The following is a 24917-nucleotide window of genomic DNA, read 5'->3' on the forward strand; positions in this document are numbered from 1 at the left end:
CAGATTGCTTCTACCACAAAGAAGTAATGTTTGTGGTGATATATAGGGTTATCTGGAGCTGGTCCTGGATAATATACACACATATCAAAACATCACATGCTATAAATATGTACAATTTGTGTATCAATTTCAAAATAATAAATAAAATAGAAAAGGGGTAGATATTGCTTTTTTTGTAGGTTAGTTACTGCAGCTAAGCCTTTCGAAGTCCATTCTACATTACAGTTGTGCCAGTTGTTTCTGGGGAGCAAGGCAGATGGACAGAGTGTCGTTGGGAGGGAGTCTGTACCTGCTGCATACCCTACAAGTTACTGGCCATAGAAGTGACTAGGGCACCATAACTCATAAAAATCTATAGCCTCTGCTGTTGGTTGCATGTCAGAAGTGAATATTGGGTCTGTATTGCTGAAAGTATCCCATGCTTTGACTACAGGTCCTGGAAGCACCGAGCGGAGACTGAGCTAGAGGATTTCTCTATGAGTAGGTTTTGTAGAGCCAGAAAATGCTATACAGACCTCAGAGGAAAATTTTCACTGATAGTCCTCCTTGGTTATTGACCTGGTCATGCAAACTAGTAGGCAAGATGTGCCTACTGGGATGATACAATAGTGAACTGACTGTTGGAGATACAGTCAACCATGCTCTGAACAGATTTCAAGCCTATTGTACAAGAGGGAATCTGTGATTGAAAGTGTACACTAGGACAAATCCCTGCAGCTGGGTAAGTGACTGCTGTTGTTTGTTAGGCAGACATGTGCCTATCAGATCCTAAACATTTGTGCATATATTCTCAGATCACTGCAACTATCAACTTCCATCATGGAGGAAACGTTTTTCTTTCATAATGGGCAGGGATTATTAGTATGGAGTCTCACCATGGATCAAACTGGAGCATACGTGACTGTTGCTGTGATATAGTGGCCTGATTCTAAGTTACAAATGGGATAAAATAATCAGACATCCTCTCTAAGGCCCAAGGAACATTTCAGAAGAGGGAGGAGAGGGGCAGAGGAAGGGGTGGAGTGTTGTGTAGCTATTTCCTCTAAAATGAAGACAGGAGTGAGGATTATGGGACTCAAGAAGCAAGCAAAACAAGAAGCTCAGGAAAGTCATGAAACTCTGAAAAGTCAAAAGATACAGAGCTCATGGATGAATAATGAAGGGCATTAATTATTTGCATGCTTGCATTCTCATTCTCTAGCCCAAGAAGAGTCATGGATCTCTAGTCTCCTGTGATCACCCAGAAACTGGGCCAGGGCTACAGTGTAGAGTGAGTGAGGACAGAAGACCTCAGGTAGGGCTGCGTCTGGGCTCCAATATGTATGAAGGAGAGAGGGGAACACAAGGACCCTTGCCTATCCTACCCTTAGCTCAAGTGAGCATCTAGGACTTGGTTACATGGTGAGAACCACAGAGAATTTTGCCTGATATCCTACACTACAGATCCATGTGCAGAGACACACAGACAACACACACACACACACACACACACACACACATCATAACTCCCTCGAGAGTGCTGAGTACTTCAGGAGTCATTCTTTTCCCACATTCCAGGGACTGCAGCCTCTCACCTGAAAAAAAAAGATGAACTAATGACTGCCTCCACAGGAGCAGCATGCACTGCTCCACTGGACAAATCCAAGAACAGAGAATTCTGTAGCATTTCCCACAATCAAAGTAGCTTTATTCATTCCTGACTGATGCAGCTGTAGCACCATCCTCACAGGCAAGGCTCTCTGTCCTGTGGCTTCCGAAGCTTCAGGCTGGAGAGAGGGCAGGCAGCACTTTCCCAGCACACTGGCCAAAACCAACACGGTAGCCGTCCCCCTGGCAGTGACCTGAAACACAATAGGGGTGGGATCAACCACATCATCGCTGGAGGCTTCCTAGATACAGCCCCAGGTAGCTGCAGGACCAGATATCATGGGAGGCTTGAGTCAGAGATAGGCAGGTGTATGAGCATGACATACATACATGAATCTCCCAAGAGCACATGAGCTAGAGCCCAGGCTCACCACACAGTTACATATCCCCAGACTCCATACTCCACAGCCTTTCTGGGGGTTCTCAGCTCCCCACATGGGTCTAGATTCAAGGCCTCTATCTATAAACGAGCCTAGGGTCAAACTCCTTGAGTTTTAAAGCCTAGCTTCTCCACCCACTGGCTCTGTGACCCTGCATCCCTTGATATCTCAGATTCCTCGTCTGTCCCTGGATCTAATGTCCACCTCATTGTACAGGCCTGCTGCAAGGATGATGTGTGTAGAAAACTCTGAGGATAGGGCCTGGTCCATGTGAGGACCCTCTCAGTGTTACCTAGGTGGTAGAGCAATGTGTTTCCTCAGAACTTAGTCCCTCCTGCAATCCATCCTTCATGATCATGAAGATTGGAGTCAATGTTTGTGTAACATTTAAAGTAAAGATCCTCAACTATGATTTTATCTATTCCATTATTCCTCAACAGGCATGAGGCTAAGGTAGGGAGAAGCCAGTCTCTGTCTTAAAGGAAGGTGTATTTAGTGGGAGCATCAGGACTGGACAAAATATGGAAGATAGATGCTCTGTGTATTGGCAGAGCATCATGGTAAGAAGGATGCAGAAAGAAAGGAGCATATGAGCTGGGCTTTGATGAGTGAGAAGGAGTTCACTAAATAGACACCACATGCATTGGTTAATTCTGCTCTTTAAGTTTGTCATGAGGGCACCATGAGAAGACAGTTAACAAAGGCCTCCGAGAAGCCATCTCAAGGGGTTGAGTCTTAGTCTTGGTGAAAACGGACAGGCAGAAGTTTTCAGTAGGGTAGCAACAGAATCAAATTAATACAGACTTTTAAAACTCTTTCACCTGAGTTACTTCTCTAGGGCGTGAGGCACATGGAGGCTGGAGGGTGGGCTGGTGCAGCATGAAGACAAACGTGGCATTGCTTAGGATAGAAGCCAACCCATCTGTGGCTCTGTCTTTCACATTACTCATCAAACACTCCCAACTTGGATTCAGGTCCCCTACCTGGAACTTTGCCTCTTATTCAATGTGAGAAAGAAGAAATGGAAAAGTATAAAATCCCAGCAGCCACTTGAAGAGAACTCAAGCATACTACTAAGAAGACAGGAGGCCAAGAAGCCCAGTGGCTCCTTGGAACAGAGGGACAGCACAATTGTATGGTGAAGAATGACAGACACTGAGGCAGGTGTGAAGAGAAGCCACTACCACATGACTGGAAAGGAAACTGGTTTGTGTCACATGCTTCAGATAACAAGACAGAGGTCTCAACTAACTGTGAGCTGAAGGGCAGTGGGCATAGAAGGGCCCAGGAAGAGGTCCTTGTATGTGCAGAGCAGAATGCCAAATGAGGACAGAGGGCAAGGCTGGGACTTGATGCCTGTAGCCACTTGATCAAACTGATAGTATTCAGTTTACCTTCTCCTATGTTGTCCTCTCACAGATAGGGGCCACAACTGGGCAGGAGCCCAGGTTCAAATCCTGGTTCTGCTTGTACTTATCTCTCTTGACACTGATTAAGAATGCAGATTTCAGTTATGACCTCTGTATTTGAATAATAAGGATTGGGTACCCATGAGAACTTTGTACAGAGCATCACATGAACTACATGAGAAGCTACTACATATTCAGCCATCAAGGACTGATATGGGGATTTTTTTCCTATTGAGAAGGCAGAAAGCAGGAAAATGACAAGATAAAGAGAAGTCAGAGGAAGCCTAGGAAAGAGTCAAAGATACTCAGAGCATATCAAGCTGGAAGGCAATATACAGGCCCTGGTGGCAGTATACAGTGCCCCACGGCCAAGGGAGGACAAACCAAGGCACATGTAGATTCTGCTTCCAACAACAACGTAGAAAAAACTCTCTATACCCTCTGTGGTACAACAATCAATAACATGATGAGGCTGTCTGCCTCAGCCCCAGGGTCCCTTTTCCCAGGCCCTGACAACTGCCTAGACAGGACTGTATTGTTAGGTGAAGCTTATTCGGATCCTGCCATCCTCCCCCACCTTCCATTGTTTCCACATCAACATTTCAAAAAGTGCTGTCACCCAATCCACAGGACCGCAGCAAGAACCTGGGTTGTCTGGCAGGCATAGAAGCAATACCAGACAAAACTAGCATGCAGCAGTTGGAATACATGCTTAACATACAGGGGTCTAGCCTTGGAGAGAGCAGCTCACAGCGGGAACTGTCTCCTGCCTTTGCCATCTGTGTGATCTGCCATGATTCTCTCCTAGCTTTTTTTTTTTTTTTTTTTACTTCTCGAAACTGGGGCAATGACACATTTCCAAAAGGCTTGGGTGAGTAAAAAAATGAAGTGGAAGTAGAAATACCTCCAACACAGCTGTGCTCTACAGACATTCAATAAATACAGTCAGCCTTTGGCATCTCCAGAGGCAGCCCCTGAACAGTTTGCAGATGGCCCACACACAAGGTCCCAATGCTTGCAATCATCTACGTGTGACTTATAATGCCTAAGGTGAATGGGCCTTTCTCTGGGGCCTCTGGAAGGAGCGCAGTTCTCTCACCACCTGTATATCAGATTTCTGCCTTCCAGATCTGTAAGAGAAGACCATCAAGTCCATAACAGGAAATGGACAGGAGCCCTTGGCTAGGTATGGGAGCTGACAGGCATGCTGCTGACTAGAATGGCACTGAGAGAGATGCTGGGAGAGTACAGAGGTGACTGCCTGTGTGGCAGAGAAGCCTGTGCCGGGCTGAGGCACGGGGGGGGGGGGGGACAGTCCACAGGCTCTAAGGAATGTGGTCCTATGATAGCAGAGGGTCTGTGGTAGGAGGCCGAGTGGGGCCACACAGAATCGCATGCCAAATGGATAGATTGTATGAGGCACCAGAGGGGTACCACGGGAGGATCTTGGGCAGAATAGGAGCAGTGTGGAGCAAGCCTAAGGACCCTGTGGGCAGGACTGATGGGTCTATTGCAGAGGTTTTGTGAGGGCTCCAGCTGGGCATCCATGGGATATGTAGAGTATGTCAGCTGCACAGAGATATTCATCAGACCATAAGGAATTGGGGCCAAGGTTCCAGTTCACAGGATGGCCTATTGATATCAGGATAGCATCAAGTACGGGAGTATGGGAGACCAGAAGATGCACAAGAGGAAATGAGTGGTGGTGGGCTGAGAGTCAAGCTGGTGGGAATGTAGATGGTTTTAGGCCCGGTGAAGGAATGCTTCTCAGAGAGGATCTCATCAAAGAAAGGTCAAGATGCTGGGCCCTCTGGAAACAGCTGTGTAAAACAACAGAGAGCAAGAAGAACTGTGTATACATCATCACTAATTCAAGTATTTTAGTTGGAACATGTACTCTAGGCTTTAGATGCCCTGATGGTGAAAAGAATTGAGACTATACAGATCAGTTGCCTGGAGGAGAAGTCAGACTTCCTTATTCATTGTCTGAAGTGCCAATCTCACTCTGTGTACAACAGTCCACAAATGATAGAGCAGTGTGAGCCAGTGTCCTTATCTCTGGAGTTTCAGGATGCCCTCCATGGGCAGGGTCCCAGTGCACATCTATCAATGTCAAAGCTGTTGACATAATCCTATAGATCTACTACCAACGTGGCCTTATCACGACGAGACCAGTCGAGTCTCGGAATGTTGAGTACCTCAATGGTCACACTGTGGGTGAGTTCCTGGGAGGTCACTGGAATGTTTCTGATTCCAGGAAGTGGTCTTTGGACCAAGACAGTACCTTCCTTGCTATTAATAAATGTGTGGAAGGTAGAATGGCAACAAAAGATACAAGGTCCCGACCTCCTGGGAAGGGGCTGCGAGACCTTCAGGCACTACCTCATGCCCTCCCTGACCCTAGTTCCAGGTCAGACCCTGGCCATTGTTTTGGACATAGTCCAGAAAGCAAAGGCCCAACCATTACTGGGTAATTGCTGGGGGTGGGGTTGGGGGTGGGGGATGCAAAACAAATTCTCACAGTGTTTCACCTGTGTGGACACTAAGACATGAAGTCCCCAAGAACCCAGGCTCTAGCCCAGGGCATATCATGAAGACACAGAATCCAGGAAGGCCCATAAATACAAAGGAGACTGATGGTCCATTATCAGATGGGTACTCTTGGCCTAAAGGGCTTGGTGGTTCATACCTGTTATGATGATTTCATCGCCATCCAGCAGGAAGGTCCTGGTCTTCCCCTGCCCCACGTCGATGGGCTTTGTTCCCTTCCAGGACAGTTCCAGCATGGAGCCAAAGCTTTCAGGGTCCTTTATAAGAAGAAAGGGGGAAGCCAGCATGTATTTATATCTTGGTGATACATCAGCTCTAGTGTGGACAGTACAGTGAGAACTGGGGGCCCATAAAACCTTTGAGGCCACTTTGGACATATCCAGGTGACAGACTGTGCCTTCATTCTTCCTGTAAGCATGCTATCTATTCAAGGTCTTGTGCCTATTGTGGACCAGAGGCCCACTTCAGTGTGCTAACTCCACAGACTGCAGCTCACAACCCCAGACAGTGTCATGTCCCATACTCTACAACTGACAAGAGACTGTCACATCCCAGTCAACATGGCCAGGGACTCACAGTGAAGCCAACATATTCACCCCACCCTCACCACCATTGTTTACAAAGTTGTGCACCCCTCCCAGGCTCATGGTAGCTCAGGGGTAGATAAGGATGCAGCTGTGAAGTCTCCTCATCCCGGGGGTGGAGGGGCAGAGGATTAGATAGAGTGGCTGCTGCTTTCTGGGGAGACAGAGTCAAGCTCTAGTTCTCACACAGGTCGTTCTTGGTCTGTGTGTAGCAGGGAAGCACTCTAACCCCCAAATTGCTCAATTCGCCTATCTTTGACTTGGTGACCCATGTGGTCGCTTGAGACTCACAGATCCACTGATGGTTCCAGAAGCCAAGAGGTCCCCAGGTCTCAGATTGCATCCGTTAACAGAGTGATGTGTGAGTTGCTGCAGCATGGTCCAGTACATATGCTGGGGGCAGGAACACAGCGGTACATGTGTGGGTATCCTGCTTTCTGGGAAAGATTTAGTCAGCCTGCTGCATGCCTTTCCTGCCCTCCACACTACTTGTAATTTATGTTTATGCTTGCTTTGTTTTAATTGAGATTTTTGCCTTCCTCTAGTCCCTCTAGATGACCTGCTGTCTGTCTCTGAGATGGGAGCCCACCTTGTCCACCATTTCCTGTGGAACCTCATCTCTCCAACCATCTTTTCTAAGATGCCTGAAATCTGGGCCTGCTCAGCCCTCAGGCCTAGGAGTTCTCAGAAGCATTCCTGGTGGATTGTCTTTTCTGCAGTACCAAGGCCCGGCTGAAGACCCTGCAGCCTAGGCCTTGGAGTTGACCCCAGCCCTGAAAGATGAAATGATTTGAACAGAATATCAGAGCAAAATGGCAATGAAAGGGTTGGAGATGAAGCCAAGTCTCCTGTGTCTCAGGCATTCAGATGCCCAAGCCTCTAGGATGACACAACTTCCTCCATCTCCCTTCTGGTTGCAGGCAGGCAACCAGTCCTCAGAAGTGGGTTCTTCCCTCAGTTCCTTTTCAAACTCTTTACTTCTTTTTTCTAGAAAGAACACTATGCAAAACATTCATAGAGTCTTCAAGTGGCCAATGAACATTTGAAGAGGTCCCCAGCTGCATTAGTCAGTAGGAAAATACAAGAGAAGCCACAATGCTCCCAAATGGCTGAATTGAAAAAGACACTACATGCTGTCTATACATGAAGCAGCAAAATGTCTTAGATGTCACTAGTGGGAGTGTCCGTGTGCTGGCCAATCTCAGTTGCCAACTTGATATAATCTATACCCACCTGAGGAAGAAGCCACTATGAAGGACTGTCCAGATTTAGTTGACCTGTGGACATGCCTGTGAGGGATTCTCTTGATATGGTTTATAGAAGTGGAAGGACACATCCTAAATTTGAAGAAAAGTTTCTCATGGGCTGGACCCTGGATGGAATGTAAGGTGCAAGGGACTGAGCATAAAAATTTTGTTCTGTTTCTTGACTGTGGCCGTGGTGTTCAAGCTCCTGCTGCTTCAAGCTCCTGCTGCTATGACTCAAACTCAAACTATGAGCTCAAATAAACCCTTAGGTTGCTTTTGCCATGATATTTTATAGTGGCAACAAAAAAGTAACCAAATCAATCCACATGAATAAATGTTTCGGAAGTTATTCAAAAGTATTCCTTATACTATACTGAACTATACACTTTGCTTTGTGGTGTGTATATTTAGGATTGTGCATGTGTGCAAGTGCATATCTCTGTCTCTCAGTGTGTGTGTGCGTGTGTGTGTGTGTCTTATGACACAGCAGTTCTATTCCTAGATATATATATCCAAGAGAAATGTGCACACACGTACTCCAAGAGCTATGTACTAGAATGCTGACAGTAATTCAAGGATAGCCAAAATCTGGAAGCAACCAAATGGCCATCACCCATTGTGGAGCTGGCAGTGTAGTATCCTATAAGCAATGAGACAAACAAGCTCCCACTGCAAACAATGGGACTGAACCTCACAAATCCAGCATCGAAACAATGAAGCCCAGCAGAATAGACACACACTATAACAATCCCATATAAAACTAATAAACAGACAAAGTCAGTGTATAGCAGCAGAAGCAAAGAGATTCAGCCTACATTGGGGAAATGAAGGCATGGCTGAAAAGAGGCAGAGCCGACTGAGGGCTGGGAATTCCCCTTTTTGACATAAGTCAGTCTGGGTGAAGAGGTACACTTTCTTTGTGAAAACTCCTCAGTGTCTTCACGTACGATTTTGGCATTTGCAAATCTGTACAGGATCTATGCATGTGTGTGCTGTTGTTTCAATAAAAAGCCTGCCCTTTTGATGGCTCTGCATTTAAGAATACATACTTCTCTAGCAGGGAACTCAAGGTAGTTTGTCAACACTTGTGTCAGGTGCCTCACAACCGCCATGACACCAACTTCAGAAATCAGTCCATAGGTGTGCATACATGCAAACACAATTGAGAAACTAATAAATACTTGGAAACTGTTTGATGTCTCTGCTAGTAAAGCTTGCTGCACAGGCACACAGGCCCACATTTTACTGAATCCCATGGCCCAAATAAAAATCTGGGTGCAGTGTGTGCCTGTAATCTCAGCACTAAGGAGGTGGAGACAGGAGGACCCCAAGACTTGCTGGACAGACACTGTAATCAATCAGTGATCTCCAAATTCAACGAGAGACCTTGTTTCAAAAATAAGGTGGAGGGTGGCTAAGGAAGACACCCCCTGTCAACTTCAGGGCTCCCCATGTGCACACAGAAAGCGCTTTCATCAGCCCAGACTATCCGGACATAGGATCAAGAAGTTTGGCCTTTATAGGATGGGAAATGTACCCAGAAAACTTTGGCCACTTTTGTGCAGCAGCTTCTATCCTGAGGGAACTCTGTGATGTCATGAATCTCTAGAAAGGAAGAGGGTCGAGGAGACTGCAGGCTTTCAGGCTGATGTGTCATTTCACTCCCAAATGAAACAAAATGTCTTTTGTTCCTGTCACGTTCTTCCCCTTCCACAAAGCAGTCGGATGGTCTCCAAACTCACCTTAAAGTTGGACCTGCAGATGGTAGCCGCCTGGCTCATTCCTTCTCCTGTCAGAAATTGAGAAATAATACTTATGCAGATTTAGTATTGCTGACCAGGAAGAGAACTGCTTCCAGCTCTCTGATACGATTTCACGTAGTCTGTGGACCAGTAAGCTTAGAGAGTGTCAGAGCTGGGATATGCACACTGAAGCCATCTAGTCGAGGAAGGGCAAAGATGTGCACCCATGTTATCAGCTCCTTCTCCCACAACCATAGCAAGCACTACTCACTAGCTGACAGAGGCACGTGTGCCTCAGAATCTAGACATGTCTTCAAAGTACGTTTTATAACAATGCTCCTGATATCCACCAGGCCACCAAAGACAATATAGGCTGAAACCTACATGTGACCTCGATCAAGCACAGCCTGCTACCCTTGGGATAGCTGGTCTACGCGCTACACTTCTGTAATGACAGACAGTGACATTCATCACTGATGCCAGCAGTCCTTTCTCCATGCAAGAGCTCAGCGAATGCTGCCGTGTTCTGAAACAGTATGAACCACTAGAAAGTGCTTCCACCCTCCAAACCCAGCTCTTCCCTTTGTGCTTGCTGCCCCTCTATAACAGAAGGTGAGCTCAGCAGTCCCACGGGAGGTCAGGGTGCCCACATTGCTGCTTTCCAACTCTGCTATTCTGGTGCTGACTTGGAACCTCAGAACTGTCACTTCAACACTGTACCACACAGATGTGATGTGTTTTAATTCCCATCCTGTACCTCCCCATCAGTGCCCTTCACTGACACAGAGGAAAATGTTCAGAGCAAGAGCATGATGGGAAGGCACTCCAAGGATTCATCTGTGAGTGAAAGCACTAGCCTAGAATTTACAGCTCCACCATGTCCCCAGCTATCCCAGTACAGAGTGGAACGGCCAGGTTTCTCCTGGTGGCCTGTCCCCACATGTGCTTATCCTTCCCAAGGAAATCATGGCAACAGAACATAACCTGATATATTGGATGTCAAGGCCATGAAGATACCTTGGAGCCAGAACAGCTGGGGTCAGCCTGGGAACTCAGACAGAGATTTTTTTTTTTGAAGAATTGGTGTTCAAAGAGCAGAGGTTTAAGGTTGAGTTTAAATTCTATTGGTGGCAAGGGACTGGGACATGTTACCCAGTGACTCAGGGTAATCCTTACTCTCTGAGCCTTAGTTTCCTGACTGGAGACATGAAAGGATGGGACAGGTACAGTGGCTTTTAGATCTTTCCTAGGTGGAGCATCCTGCTACTTGTTCCTTAAGAAACTGAGTCTCCTGCCACTCCTGAAAGCCACGAACTGGCCATAAGGACATGGCAGAGCCTCTGTGTGATCCCCGATAAAAAGAGAGAAATTGAGAAACTAAGGGGCTAACTAGAGTTCGGCCTTGGGAAACTTAATGTCTCTAAATGTGCTCTTCCAAGGCAAGTGCTCTTCCACCATGAACATAAAGATGACACCTGCTCCTTCCTAGTTACAGGTTCTGTTCAGGACCAGTTTCCTTAGCCATCACCATCATCTCTAAAACCAATGTTATAGTTACCCTGTTTCACAGATGACAAACTAGGGCATTGTTCAGTACTTGCCCAAGTTCCAAATCTAGACAAGAGTAGGGCTGAGGCTCCACCACCACGGCCTGCATAGTAGGTCCCTCACATGACAGCTTGGCCTGTAGAGCCAGCCCCTCACATCACAGCTTAGTTGCAGACAGACTCAGGGGAGGCAGGCCATCAACATGGTTCTCTGAGCTGCCCGGGATACAGCTCAGGACTGAGCCCTCCTTCTCACTGTCTCCTGAGCTGGTGAGATCAGGCTTTGAAACAGGCGTTTGATGAAATGCACCGCATATCTGGGTTGCAGTATAAGGTAGGTGGCAGCAACAGATGTGAACAGACTAGGTAGACACTGGCTAGAAGTCAAACATGGGGTGGTGGAAAAAGCCTCCAGTGTAGGAAAATGAATCTGAACTGGAGGATGGCCCTCACACTCTTCTTTCTTTACAAGAGCTCCACACAGCCTCCAGACTGCAGCAGGTGCCTCTAGTTCCACCCAGCAAAGCTCCCTTGGGGCAATGGAGCCATGCCATACCTGCCTGCTAAGGCTAGGCAACACCACTCACCCCATTACATACCTTTCAAAGCAACAGACAGGTTGATATCAAATGTGTAGGGCTGGCTGTGGCAGAGATATGGCAAGGGCTTAGGGTCCTAAAAGGGAAGAGCACATCAAAGCTGTGGCTATCAGAAGGGCTGAGTTCCCAGCAGCCTCTGCTCTCCAATACAGAGTGTTCCATGTGGCAACAGTGTTTCTTCTCCAGGGACCCTGTCCCTACACACTGTCCTTGGTCGGACAGTAAGAGTCAGGAGGTCACATGTGCCATACTTTAGAAAATAAGCTGAGGTGTGTGTGTGTGTGTGTGTGTGTGTGTGTGTGTGTAGAAGTAGGTTAAAGTTCACAGGAAATAACAATGCTTCAGGAAGCTGGGGGAGGATAGACTTAGGAGGGGGACAATGGGAGATCAGAGATGGACCATAGAACCTGTAAGGAAAGGCTAGGACAATAGCGAGGGCAAGGTGGATGCCCTGGAAGGCAGAAGGCCTAGCAGCAGTAAAGTTGGCAGCCATCTTTGGTGCTGGAACAGCTTGGAAGGCAGTTGATGTCCAGTCAGAGTGCTGCACATTGGACAAACAGTGTTGTCCCAAAATACAGCACAAAATCATTTAGCAGGATAGTAGATCACTCTGGGTAGTCTGAACAGCTGTGCGTTTTTAATGGTAACTGTGTGACTAGAGATACTTACGGGGAATACAGCTCCTTCCCAGTGCATGAAGGGTTAAATTAGAAACTGCTCTGGGGGGAAACCTGCTGATTAGTTGGGAAGGGGCAAGAGTGGTGACAGCTGTACATAAACTACTTGGGAAGGACAGAGGGGTCGGCATCCAGACATCCCTGTGAGGATAGACCTGGAGGAAGGACCAAGAAGGAGGATGTGGACCATTAAAAGCAGGGGCCCAACAGGCCCTGTGTGGGGAGAAGATGAGAAGGACAGTGGAGGGTGAGAGACAAAAGGCAGGGAGACCACCGGAGGGGAGAAGAGGGTGCTGCGGTGGGAACAGCTGGGGAAGATCCGGAGACAGAGTGAAAACCTTTCGGGGACTTTTATGAAGGACCAATTAGCAGGGGAAAGTCCCAAGGGTGTTCAAGCATAAAATGACATGGACAAGTCAGGGAGGAAGTGCAGTAGTACACAGGCTGGCAGAAACAATGCCAGTGAGAGTGTAGGGAGGGATGGTAGAGAGAGCCAGGAGCAGAACAGAGCCCTCTGGAGGAGAGTTAGGCCGAGAGATACAGAAGGAGCAGATAGGTCATTTTCCTGAGCCATGTTTGAGATTAGTTAGGGCCTTCAGGGTATTGGCCATAAGGGGCAGGGTGACTGTAGTGGGATATTGTGCTGGGAACCCTGTTAGAGACACACACTTTTTCCCTTATAGCCTCTATTCCAAAATGCATTCTAAAAATTAGGCTCTAGAGGGAGCCATTGCACAAACCAAAATAGCGTAATGGGGCAGCTTTGTGGTTAGGGTTTTGCCAGGTTGTTCCCCTGAACTCTGAAACCTACAAAATTATGTTTTTGTCTGTGAACTGTGTTGGAGGAAGAAAACCCCTGGAGCCATGGCTGCCTGGACACTGTGCCACGATCCTCCAAGCACCACCGTGTTTCAGTATCTGAGGGTAACAGGAAAGGGCAGACGCAGGAACTTAGAGCAAAGCTTTCAGCGGAAAGGTGCTTACCTGCTTCGGGTTTGGCACCACAAACGGCAGGAGGGCATCCATAGGCACCACCCATGGGGAGATGGTTGTTCCAAAGCTTTTCCCCAGGAATGGCCCAAGGGGGACATATTCCCATTGCTGGATATCTCGTGCTATGGAAAGACAGCAAGCTTAAAACTCACAGTGGCGTACAGTCCTGCCCCTGACCTACTTGGACCTCTCTACATGGCTATGGCCAACCAGATCTCCCAGGGAACAAAAAGAAGGGTACTCAATATGAAGACAGAGGTCCTTGGAGGCACTGTGCTAGGGTACAATGAAGGGTAACAGGATAATCCCTATAAAGGGCCTGAATGGGGAAGGCCCTCTTCTGAGATTTCTGAACCCACTTCCTCTTACACATGGTATCAGGGTGCAGAGCTGGGACCCAGATGCTGGGCTGAGTCTCAACCCAGTCACTGGCTAAAATCCATCCATATTCAGTTCATTAGCAGATGATGGTACTGACAACAGTGAGTGAGTTTGTAGGGCTTGATAAAGCTTTAGGTTCTGTTAGCTCCATCCTTCTGCTTATGAGGAAGCTGAGACTGGCCCATACCCACAGAGTCAGAAGTCTGTATGGTACCACTCCTGCAGTGTTTAGGCCTCCTATCCCATACCCAACTCCTGTGTGCGCCCCTCAGAACAGAATATCAGAAGAAGCTGGGCCACCAGGCATTACCACTCCAGTCGTTCATGAGGACCATCCCGAAAATATGTTCGTGGGCTTTGGAAATGGGGATTGGCTCTCCAAATCTGTTCCCAGGGCCTACAAAGAAAGCCTTCCATGGAAAAAGTTGGTTAGAATCTAGATGACCTGTTGCTCTGGGTCACTGTGGCTTACAGAGAAAAGGGAAAATATTTTCAAAGTTCAACCAGGGACTAGGGCTGCCTGAGGACCTGGCATTAATTCATTGGGTCTCTAAGATGGGAAGTGTACTCATGTGTGCTCTTTTATCCCCACCAGCCTCATGACAATTTCTTCCTGACCTTCAGGGCACCCCAGGCCTTTCTGCTGCTTCCTCTGTAACCCACATCCCTTACCCTAACCTCTGACAGCACATGAGACTTGTAAAGAATGGAAACGTCACATGTGCTCATGCCAGGAGAATTGACAAGTTGACTTCACAGTCCAACCTGTTCCCAGAGGAATGGCATCTGTCCAATAGCCACGGACCAAGAGAACATCCAACAATCATGTCTAAGGAAAACTATATTCGGGGGAGAGGGAGCTCCTTGAACAGCACAGAATCATCTACATTCGTGGAACTAGGGTCACTGTTATATTTGTCCTTGAGATAGGGACATAAACAGTGGAAAACCTTCATCAAGATACACAGAAAAAAGAGCTGAGGCCACCAAGGCATGGAGACCCCGTCTCTTTCAAGTTCAGGGGATCTCCACCTCTTTTCTCACAACCACATATGAGTCTTCAGCACTCTCAAAATAAAATGCTTAATTTAAGTAAAGACCAGAGCCTTGGTGTAAGCCTTTCTCAAGTGATACATACAGGCCCTGCCACCAGCACAACAAGGTGGATATGTCCATTTATTTGATGCTTGTTGTTCATGTGACATTGTATAAAATCACCATGAATGTGACGGAACAATGTGGCCCGGTGCTTCCACTAGATGCAACAAGCTGAGTTTTCATAGCCTCTGGCTACAACACTCACTAAATTGAACAGGAAGTCATTTTATCTAACCATATTTTACCTCTTTTTGTTAAAGATAGCTGATACAGCACTGGCTCATTAACACTGCATTTCCCATCAACAGCTACAACACAGGTATGAGTGGGGCTTTGCTAATACATGTCTTTGTAAGGGGCATCTGCCCTCCTGCAGTTAGGGAACCACATTGGACCTCCACTTAGGGGGTATTATAAATAATAATAGCAGCTCAAATCACATAAGAATGTAGAAAATATGGAAAAAAAACAGACAAAAATTTAACCTGTTTTTATAGCATGAGACCTGAAACAAGAAGACAGGGAGCCTGGTGTGACCTCAACTGGGGACAAGTGTATCTATCCGGAGACTCAAATTTTCCACTTCTCTGTGTGGCAATGACTTGTGTTAATATTTGGGTTGCAAATAAGTTTCAGCAAGTGGGAGAATTCACAAACACAGAATCTGAAGAAAGAGCATCAACTGCATTCAGTGGTCACATGGGGACACGGGGCTGCTATTTGTGGCCAGACAGGTGTGAAGTGCTTGCCCAGTAAGAGAGCTTTACTGCCACAGGGCTTTGTGGATCCCACTCATCAAAACGCTTCACATAACTCACCATTTCCAACTCCATGTCTAAGAGTCTGCAGGCGCCATACACAGGCGGCTTTGCTGGAAAGATGGCAGATAAAAGCAACCATCAGTACCAGGCTACAGAGCTCATAGCAACAGTGTAGAGCCAGGATACTGGAGTCACATACAGTTATCAGGTCTCATCTGTCCCATGGGTCTTCGAATCGGGGTGCCAGATATCACAACAGAGGAAGCTCGGCCATGGTATCCCACAGGTAAGTGGAGCCTGGTAAAGGAGGGTGGTGACAGAACATGGGTACCCAAACTGCTACATGTTGTAAACTAAACTTCAGAAAGAGTTAACATACATTCATTCGAAAATTAAAACATGACCCCAAGTATCTACTGATAGATGAATGGAGAAAAAAATGTGGTATATCACATGAGGGATGGAGTGGGGGAATGATTCAGCTTTAAGAAGCAAGGGGGGTAAGTCATGCCTGCAATCCCGGCACTCAGAAGACAGAGGCAGGAGGAGTACCAGCAGCTTGAGGCCAGCCTCCTGCACACTGTAAGTTCTAGGCCAGCCAGAGCTAGCTATACAGTGAGGAGGAAGAGGGGGAGGAGAAGGAGGGAGAAGAGGAAGAGAAAGAGGAAAATGAGGAAGAGGAGGAGGAAAAGGAGGGACAATAAAGAACCCAGGTTTCTTTGATCATAGTCAGTGCTCTGCTGCTTCCTTTGTGGACTCTGCCCATCTCCAATAAAAGGGAGCCCTGGGAATAAATCATAAAGCTCAGAGCAAATAGCTATCCAAGGCTGGGGAAAACTGTTAGAAGATACTTGTAAAACAAAAACATGAAGAGGAAATAAAAGGGTCTTTTTCCCCCAAATATCAAAATAACTGAGGTGTTGGCTAGGGGTGCTCTTAGACGAACAGACAGGACCGTGTGGGTGAGACGATACTGTGTAATAAGTACCTATGATTATTTGAATAAAGCTAGAGGTTAGGCCTGCAGTGCAGTGAGTGGCAATTCCACAAAAGATCTGTCTCTACCCCAACCCCTGTAGAAACAGTCTTTTTAGACGTAATTAATAGCCTGGATCATCTGAGCATTCCTATATCCTAGGGTGTCCTTGTACAAGGTGTCCTTGTACACGAAGAAGAGGAGACAGCCATGTGAAGACAGAAACAGATGGGAGTGATACAGCCACAAAGACTGTGCATGGCACCATAAAAATGGACGATAGGGTCACACTTGCTGGACACAGTGGGCTGGGCCGGTCTCCAGGCTCCTGATTAAGGTAGGTGTGGATATGGCAGACTGCTGCCCTGCACAGGTCCAGGCTGTATTTATCCACAGCTAATCAGAGACTGTATGATTTCAGGGAAAATGACCCAGCAGACTGTCTAGCCCCAAAGTCATCAGGATACCAGAACTTCTCTAGCCCAAATGCCAGGCATCAGAAGGTGAGGAGCAAGGCTGGGTGAGGAAATGGGTCCCTATCCTCGTCTGAACCAAACTGAAGGGCCGCAGCCTTTGGCCTGGATTTCCTTAACATCAGAGTGGCCCACAGTGCTACCTTTGGTTTCCCTTATGCACATGTTCTTCATTACAGAGATAATACTTGAATTCTAAAATGCTTGAACATAATTTAGGTTTCTGATCTTTTTTTTCTGAATGCTAGAGCAATAGTAACAGAACAATAATAGGCAGTCTGCCAACAAAAGGATCTAGAGGGTTGAATTCCCATTTCTGTTCTCCAGAGGAGAGGTGAAAGGATGTTTACACAGTCCTGTGATACCCTGTATAGCCCAGGACCCCTAAAGTCATGCTAAGGGAACCAAAAGCTGGGCCTGCTCTTCAGTTCTAGGTTTTTCCTTAGGCTACTTTGACCAAACAGGGTCTTTGCTGCTGGGAAAAACACACTGTAGAGAAGAGCTGACTTTGAATTTATCCCAGCATCTGGTCTAGGACATACCAATTTGGCAACAGCGCATTCTCCTTGCCCCTGAACATAATGCCAACATTAGTGGCATGCTGCCGAGAAGAGTAGAAGTCCGTGTAGTCTCCTGCAGAGGGAACACCCAAAACAGCCAGTAACCTAGATGGAGGAAGTCTGAGCCCAAAAGCAGGGGCTCAAACCATTCTTCAAGATTAGAGGATCCCTTAACACAAGAAAAAAGAAAGTAAGTCCATACTTTCTGAATCAAACAGTGAGATTTAAATATGGAGTTGTTGTCACTACCCTTCTCCCAATTTGTACCACGTATCATAGATGTCCAGAAAAATAGACAATAGCGTCAGACTTGGAGGACACAGCAGGCTGGTCTGGCCTCCGGGTTCCTGCTTAAGGTGGGTGGATATGACAGACTGTGGCCCTGAGCTGGGAATCTCACGTGCACAATCCTTGCTACACCTTTGTTTAACATATGCTTGCTCCTTAGCCTTACTTCTCTCATATCTCTGTTGGTTTAAATCCTGGCTATTCTAAGGCCCCATTACTGAACCCTTCTTTGGGGGTGGGCCTCACTGTACTCTAGTCCCATGTGTGCAGACTTTTGCTCAATTGTCACCATTCAGGGCAGTCCCTGTTCAGCCCTCGTGTCATATGACTGGCCCTGAACACCAAGAACAAAGCCTCTTGTCTTTGTACTTGTACTGGTCTATCAGTGTCTGTTGATTGTGATGAGCTGAATGTGGATGGTTCATGAATACCAGATATCCCTTCTCTCACATGTGAATTACTAAGAACATCCACTACTAGAACATCCACTTAGGGTAGTTTGCTTACTCATCTTCCTGAACCTTCTGCATCTACCCACAAAGCAAAGCTGAGTACACCAACCCCAGCGCTTAGACTAGAAGTGGAAGAGGCAGAATAAGGAGAGGATACGCAGTCTGGGAGCCAAGTAAGCAAGAGATGGGACAGCCTGAGCTGGGCTTACTACTTCCCACCTTCAGTCCTGTGGACAGAAACAGCAGTGGAAATATCACAAGAATAATCACACCCATAACAGTAAAAACAAGAAGTCACAGCATCAGTTAGCTGGAAAGGATGAAGGGTCCCTAGAAAACAACAACTGGTTTGCCATAAAAACACATAGCATAGTCCTATAGGAAAACAAGAGATGAACCCATTCTCAAGCCCACCTTCCCCCTAGCTGTTGGCCACCAGCACCTATGGAAGGCTTTGCTGAATGGAGAAACTTGTTCCAGGAATCCCATCCTCTCAGGACAAAGCTATACAGTTCTCAGATCACAGGTGCCCAGGCAAGAGCTGAGGCTTTCCCTCATAGCTGACACACAAGGATGAAGCAGCCTATGGCTGCTTCATGCTATGAAGCTGTACTGACAGCAACTTGCTGATTCAGTCAAACCAAATGCCTGCCCAAATGCATACATGGGCCCTGCAGGGCCCTGTGGCTTTCTTCAAAACACCCTCACTCCTGACAGCTCAAAGTGCTTACCTCGTACTCTTTTGGGAAGATGAAGTGAACTGTTGTACAGGTATCCATATAGCTAGTCACAAACTTAGGCTGCTGCACTAGGAGAGCAGGCTTGTGACAACTGAACCAAGCTTTACTATTCAACGAGCATGGTCACATTGGGATCAGCTGGCAATCCTAGAGTTCTCGATCTGTTTTCTCTCCACCAAGATATGGGGTTCCAATGCATCTGTCTAGCCATCTAGGCCCACTAAATTACTCTGGTTGGCACAGCAGGAAAACAGGACTCACCTATGGTAGCAGGAAGGTGCATCGTGGCAGAAGCCTGGGAAGTGAAAGCACTGAAACACAGAATCAGGGGCTCAATCCAGTCTTCCAGGCCCAGACACCTCCCACCAACATGCAACCCAGTGGGGATGGATGAAGTTGTCCTGACTGTACCAGGACAGGCAGCCAGACAGCCAATCAGCCATACAGAAGGACACTGCCAATAATCCAGGCCTAATCTCCCCTGACATGGCACTCTTTCCCATGTAGTCTCACCGCTGCTGAAGCTCCTTGTCATCTCTGAGCTGGGCTTGGCTGGCAGACAGTAAGTTCTGTAAGAATGCTCTTGCCTCCTTCCATGCAGCTTGACCCAGGCCCATAAAGTTATTGAGAGTTGTCTAAGACCAAAAACAGGAAAAGAGGAGGTTGTACCTGAGAAAAGTCCTGGGATATGCCTCCTGTCTGCCTGACTTCTCTTCATCCATTCACAAGTTGGGACCTTTGTTTACATTTTGTCTTCTCTGCACAGAGCTGGAGAAAGCTGTCACCTTCCTTGATGTCCCATTCACTCCTAGAGATGCATCTCACAATCACTGCTGACAAGCTATTATTCAGACAGCAACTCAGTAACTGTACAAGTTCCACTTTTCTAGCAACAATACTCACTCTGTGGCAGAGGGCGGTCAGGGGGACGGGTAGGAAGGATGTGTGCAAAGCTCCTGAACAGAAGAGGTACTTGGTAAATACCACAACTATCCTTGCCAGTGTTTCAGGAAAAAGCAGATCCTAAGAGCTAAGCTGTGTCAAGGGAGGAAAGTTACATCACACATAGCAGACAAGCTGACTGCCCCCAGGCACAACTGCATGCCTGGATGGCAGGGTAGCCATCCTACACAGACATACATGCAAGGTTGGATGCCCCAGGTGTGTACCCTTGAAGGACTGGGCAGCCATCACCATGAACATGGAGGCCAGGATGTGTCGCAAGCTGTACCCCAATCTAGACTGCCAGACTCATGGCTCCTTTTCTCAAGGTTTCCCTGGACCTCAAAAGACCAAAGCATGAACCTCCCTGTTTATAAAGGAAGCAGGGTGACAGAATATTCTCACCTCATAGGCAACTTAGAGAGTCCCAATGGACTCAGGAGCTCATGTTCTGTTGAGAGAACACCCTAAGGTGTCAAGGCTATCTCCTGCCTCCTATGTGTTTCAGAACAGCTCCCACTCATCCAGGGATAACTGGCGACTAAGAAAGTACTATCTTATTTGCAGTAGGTGGTGAAACAAAGACAATCCATGGCACAATGTCCCACCTCATCGAAGACATGCTGATGTTTGGAGAGAACAGGCCCGGTAAAGAGATGTTTAATGACACTCAGGTCCAAGATCTGGTCACCGATGGCCACACCAATCCGTGGCTTTGGCTAGGAGAAGAATGACAGTCGGTTCTGACAGACAAAGCACATTTACTATAACAGCAAATGCTCAGGGACTCATGAGTTCCTTTGAGACAACCCTCATAAAGAGAAGACAGAGGATCAGGGGACAAGAAAGAAAGCAGAGGTGTGATCTCTAGTCATGAGTTGTTCATCCCCTTACCAAGAACCTGAATCTCTTTTCATGCTGAGCCCAGGGCTTTGCTTAGGGCCATTCTCTTAGGAAGCAGAGCAGTGAGTGTTCTACATATAGTAACTTGGAGTACTAGCTCTGTGGTAGCTTGAATGCAACAGATCTCAGGTTGTAGGGAACTGCAGAAGACACAGTGCTCAGTCCACAGGAATGAACTTCTTTTATGCCCTGTAAGAGCTCTGCATGGGTTCAGATAAACACAGAGGCCCAAATATCTTGTCAAGGCTGGTCTCTGATCTCACAGAACTGAGCATGTTAGAAGGTTTCACCTCCTGGGACTCTGTCCTAAGCCAGGCTCCCTTGCCACCTCAAGAAGGAGTTCTGCCAGATTCTAGGAGATCCATGAGAGCTGAGAGGTGGAATTCTTGACTGTGTCTGTCTACAGTGCCTGCTCCTTTCAGTGGGCTAAGGGACATAGCTGCAATGGCAGTCCCCAGGGGTTAGGGACAGACCAAGGCCACATAACCCTTAGAAGCTTCCCTGTATGTTCTCATCTCTGTATTTCCCTGGGCCTCAGTCTCTCCATTTTACTTCAAAGATCAGAAAGCTGAGTGGATCCAAGTGAGGGGTCCACTCAGGTGATGTTCAGGAAAGACCCAGAGGCAATCATCCTGTGCCTTACTGAAGGCAAGGAGGAACCTCTCTTATTGAGTCACCTGTTACCTGATCATGGCATTACCCGCCTAGCCATATGTAAACAAGGCCTAGCAATTGTACTAAGTCATTTTAGTGCTTTATAAGCTGCCAAGGGAGGAGAATAATCGGTAGTCTTACCCAGCTCTACCACCTATGAATCACAATAATCACTGGAATAGCAAGATAGCCACTTATATTCTGAGGGTAACCAACAACTATCTAATTGAATTTAAGGCCTGCTCAACAGGACGGAACTCATACCTGTTACTGTAAAAACCTAGCCAGCTGCCCATTGTTGGAGAGATCACAGACCTAAGAGGAGAACCTACTACTGCCATTTTCCTTAACCAATAGAATATCTAAGTGTGTTCTAAATATGTATCCTTATACCCACTGGTAAGTGTATCTCTCACCTATCAAAGAAACCTTCTTCTTTTTTTTTTTTTAACAGATAAAAACTACTGTGATCCTGTCCAAAAAAAAAACCTGAATAAAACAAAACAAAAAACAAAAATAAAACAAAAACAAACAAAACAAAATAAAAAATCCCAACTCATCATGGGGTACCTAGCCCTAAGACACATCTGTAATACTCCTAAGGCTCAGAAAAAAAATCACCCAAGAGGGAACAGAAAGAGGCCCTGTTGATAGATCATTTTCCCTAGACATGACCAGGAAAATGTACCTAGAAACTCTCAATAATATAGCTGCCTGAACAAGACCAGCATAATGACACCAGTTGGGCTGCCACTGCTGATGGGAAATTCCACATGGTCCCACCACTAGATGAAGAACCACAGGAAGTCAATGGTTGCCTCCAGGGACAACTATTCACATAGGTTGCCCAATCCCAAGCTGGACACATGTACATATGAGCAAAGCTAAATGAATTCAGTTCAATATATATATATACGTTTCATATATGCACATATATGAATATACATGCAACAGTAATGATTAAAGCAGAGATCATGAATTTGGGTGAGAGAAGAGAGAAGTTAGAGAGATGAGAGGGAGTAGGAATGATACAGATGCAGTACTTGTGCATGAAATGCTCTAAAAATTTAAATTATTACTAATAAAAAGGAAGCTGGACATGGTGGGCATACACCTTTAATCCCAGCACTTAGGATATAGGGGTAGGCAACCTATGAGTTCAAGGTAAGCTTAGTCTACAGATTTAGTTCCTACACAGGGAAACCCTGTCTCAAACCCACCACCAACAAAATCCCCCAAAACCCACCACCACCACCACCAACCCCCCAAACAAAACCAAGATGATGATGGCATACGGTGTCTAAAAAGCCTCTAGCCACACACAGAAGAACAGTAACTCCAGACTCCCTGGGAAAACAACCCACTTACTACCTAGTCAAATCCTCATGCTGTGCCTGCCTGCATAAATGTCCCTGTCTAACCCACTGGTTTTCTCAGAAAAGGCTGAGAGCATGTCCACTGAGGGCAAAGTATCCGAAGAGGCCAGGGGGAGTATTCTGCTTCCAGAAGGCGGTTGGCTGGCTCATATTAAGGCTCCACACACCTCATACGTGGAAAGGACAGCAAGTTCACTTTGTGTCCTTGCAACATCTAGTCATGCCTGGTGGTTGTGAAACCATTACTTGACTCTTCTGACCAAGGCACTCAGCACAGGCAGGATACAAAGGGACAACAGATGTGGAGAAAGGTATCAATTGCCAGGAACCACTTCCTTCCTTTCTTCCTTCTGCTGGTGAATGCCAGCCAAGCACTTTATCACACTGCTACCTGTCTATCCTGGCAAAGATATTAAGACTCTCGTTAGGTGCAAGAGGTTCCCACAGTTCTATGGCTTACAAAGTGGAATCAACACTGTAAACAAACAAAATAAATAACAACAAAAACAAACAACCCCCCCCCAAAAAAAACCCTCAAGCAGAAAATACCACAAACATTTCAGAGGATGTGCGTTTCCTACCCAAGGACCCGTTTATATATTTGCTGATAACTCAGCTTCACTAAACCATTTTCAAAGATTTCTTTCAAGTCAGACTATGCGTACAAGTCAAAGTTCATTTCTCCTGCCCCATGAGACCTGTGATTAGTTCAGTGAACGCCTAGCAGCTCACACTAGAGCAGAAAGAATTTAGGCTAGAGGTAAAAGAAACCGGTGTCTTAGACCGCAGTTTCTAGGCCAGGAAGTGCTCAGAGGAGTTGCTCAAAATTATGGGGGTTAGCTGGTACTTTCGAGGTGACAGGGTCAAGGACTAAGCAGTGAAGTGAACGACCACCCGGCGTTTTGTAAGGAAAAGGCCTACGAAATTATGTGTCCGTTTTTGGGTCACAATCGCATAGGCTTGCTGCCCAGGCAGGGGTGATAGCTCCCACTTCTCTATGCATCTGGTTCTTGCACAGGCCCACATATTCCGAGACTGAATTTCGGTATCGTGCACAGCTATGGATCCTGAGCGTCATTGGAGCCACAGGCGCCATCCACCAAGGCTCGAGAGAAACCGACCAGAGCTCCCACCTCCCCGCTCCCGAGCCCAAATGTCGAAGCTCACGTTGCTTTGAGTGGAGAAAACACCATAGGGCAGGTTTTGGATGGGAAAGTCGGAGTCCTCGGCCACCGGAATAAAGGACATGCTGACGAGCACTGGGCAGCAGAACCCACGGCTGGTAGGGGTTGGCTAGCGGGACTATGCTTAGGGCAAGGATCAGACTAGCTGAGGGCCTTTAGATTCAGGGACCGCCCTGAACCCCGGAAATGCCTTCCCCCGCCCCCCGGCCAATACCCGGTACCACCTGGCACACACCCCTACTCCTACTCGCCCCCCTGGGACCGCCTCCCTACCCTAGAGATCCTTTTAGCACCCGCCCCGGGACAGCCCCACACTCTTCCCGCCTCCCCTACCCTGGGTCCACCCTCGGTACCATCCAGCACCCGCCCCGGGACCACCCCATTCCCACGCCCCTCGACTGCCCCACATCCTTCTTGTCCAGCTCCTGTCCGGGAACCACCCGGCACCCGCCCTGGGACCACCCCATTTTCTTCTCCGGCGACCTCGACGAATCCAGGACCATTGCATCGGTCCGGATATACAAGACAATTCTCCTCATCCGCCCTAGAAGTGCCCAGAGCTCTGGGACCGTCCCGCCCTCGCCCCGCCCTCGCCCCGCCCTCGCCCCGCCCCAGATATGCCCAGAGTCCTGGGGGTCAACCCGCCCTCGCCCCGCCCCCAAGATGCTGTCTTGTCTACGCCCCGCCTTGGTCCTTCCCCCTACTCCACCTCCATCTCCATCCTGGAACTGTCGGACCTTTCTACCCCTATGCC

The 24917-nt window shown here is 47.3% G+C and overlaps 1 protein-coding gene across 2 annotated transcripts; it reads right to left on the bottom strand.

The window, feature by feature from the left end:
• Positions 1–1660: 1660 nt before the first annotated feature.
• Positions 1661–24458, bottom strand: Fah (fumarylacetoacetate hydrolase). Of its 2 annotated transcripts, none has more exons than XM_028774621.1 (14): positions 24147–24458; positions 20655–20765; positions 19618–19739; positions 19366–19415; positions 17607–17697; positions 15815–15912; positions 15673–15725; positions 14067–14166; positions 13367–13497; positions 11706–11781; positions 9560–9606; positions 6862–6963; positions 6126–6243; positions 1661–1841 (listed from the first exon to the last, which is right to left on the bottom strand). In XM_028774621.1, exons 1-14 carry the CDS (start codon positions 24225–24227, stop codon positions 1762–1764), a joined length of 1260 nt encoding a protein of 419 aa, XP_028630454.1. In that variant the 5' UTR covers positions 24228–24458; the 3' UTR covers positions 1661–1761. The 2 variants fall into 2 exon arrangements, with proteins under 2 accessions (XP_028630454.1, XP_028630455.1); XM_028774622.1 differs by lacking the exon at positions 24147–24458 and adding an exon at positions 23147–23286.
• Positions 24459–24917: the final 459 nt, after the last annotated feature.

Source organism: Grammomys surdaster, unplaced genomic scaffold (genome assembly GCF_004785775.1).
Source record: "Grammomys surdaster isolate TR1022 unplaced genomic scaffold, NIH_TR_1.0 242, whole genome shotgun sequence".
NCBI lineage: Eukaryota > Metazoa > Chordata > Mammalia > Rodentia > Muridae > Grammomys > Grammomys surdaster.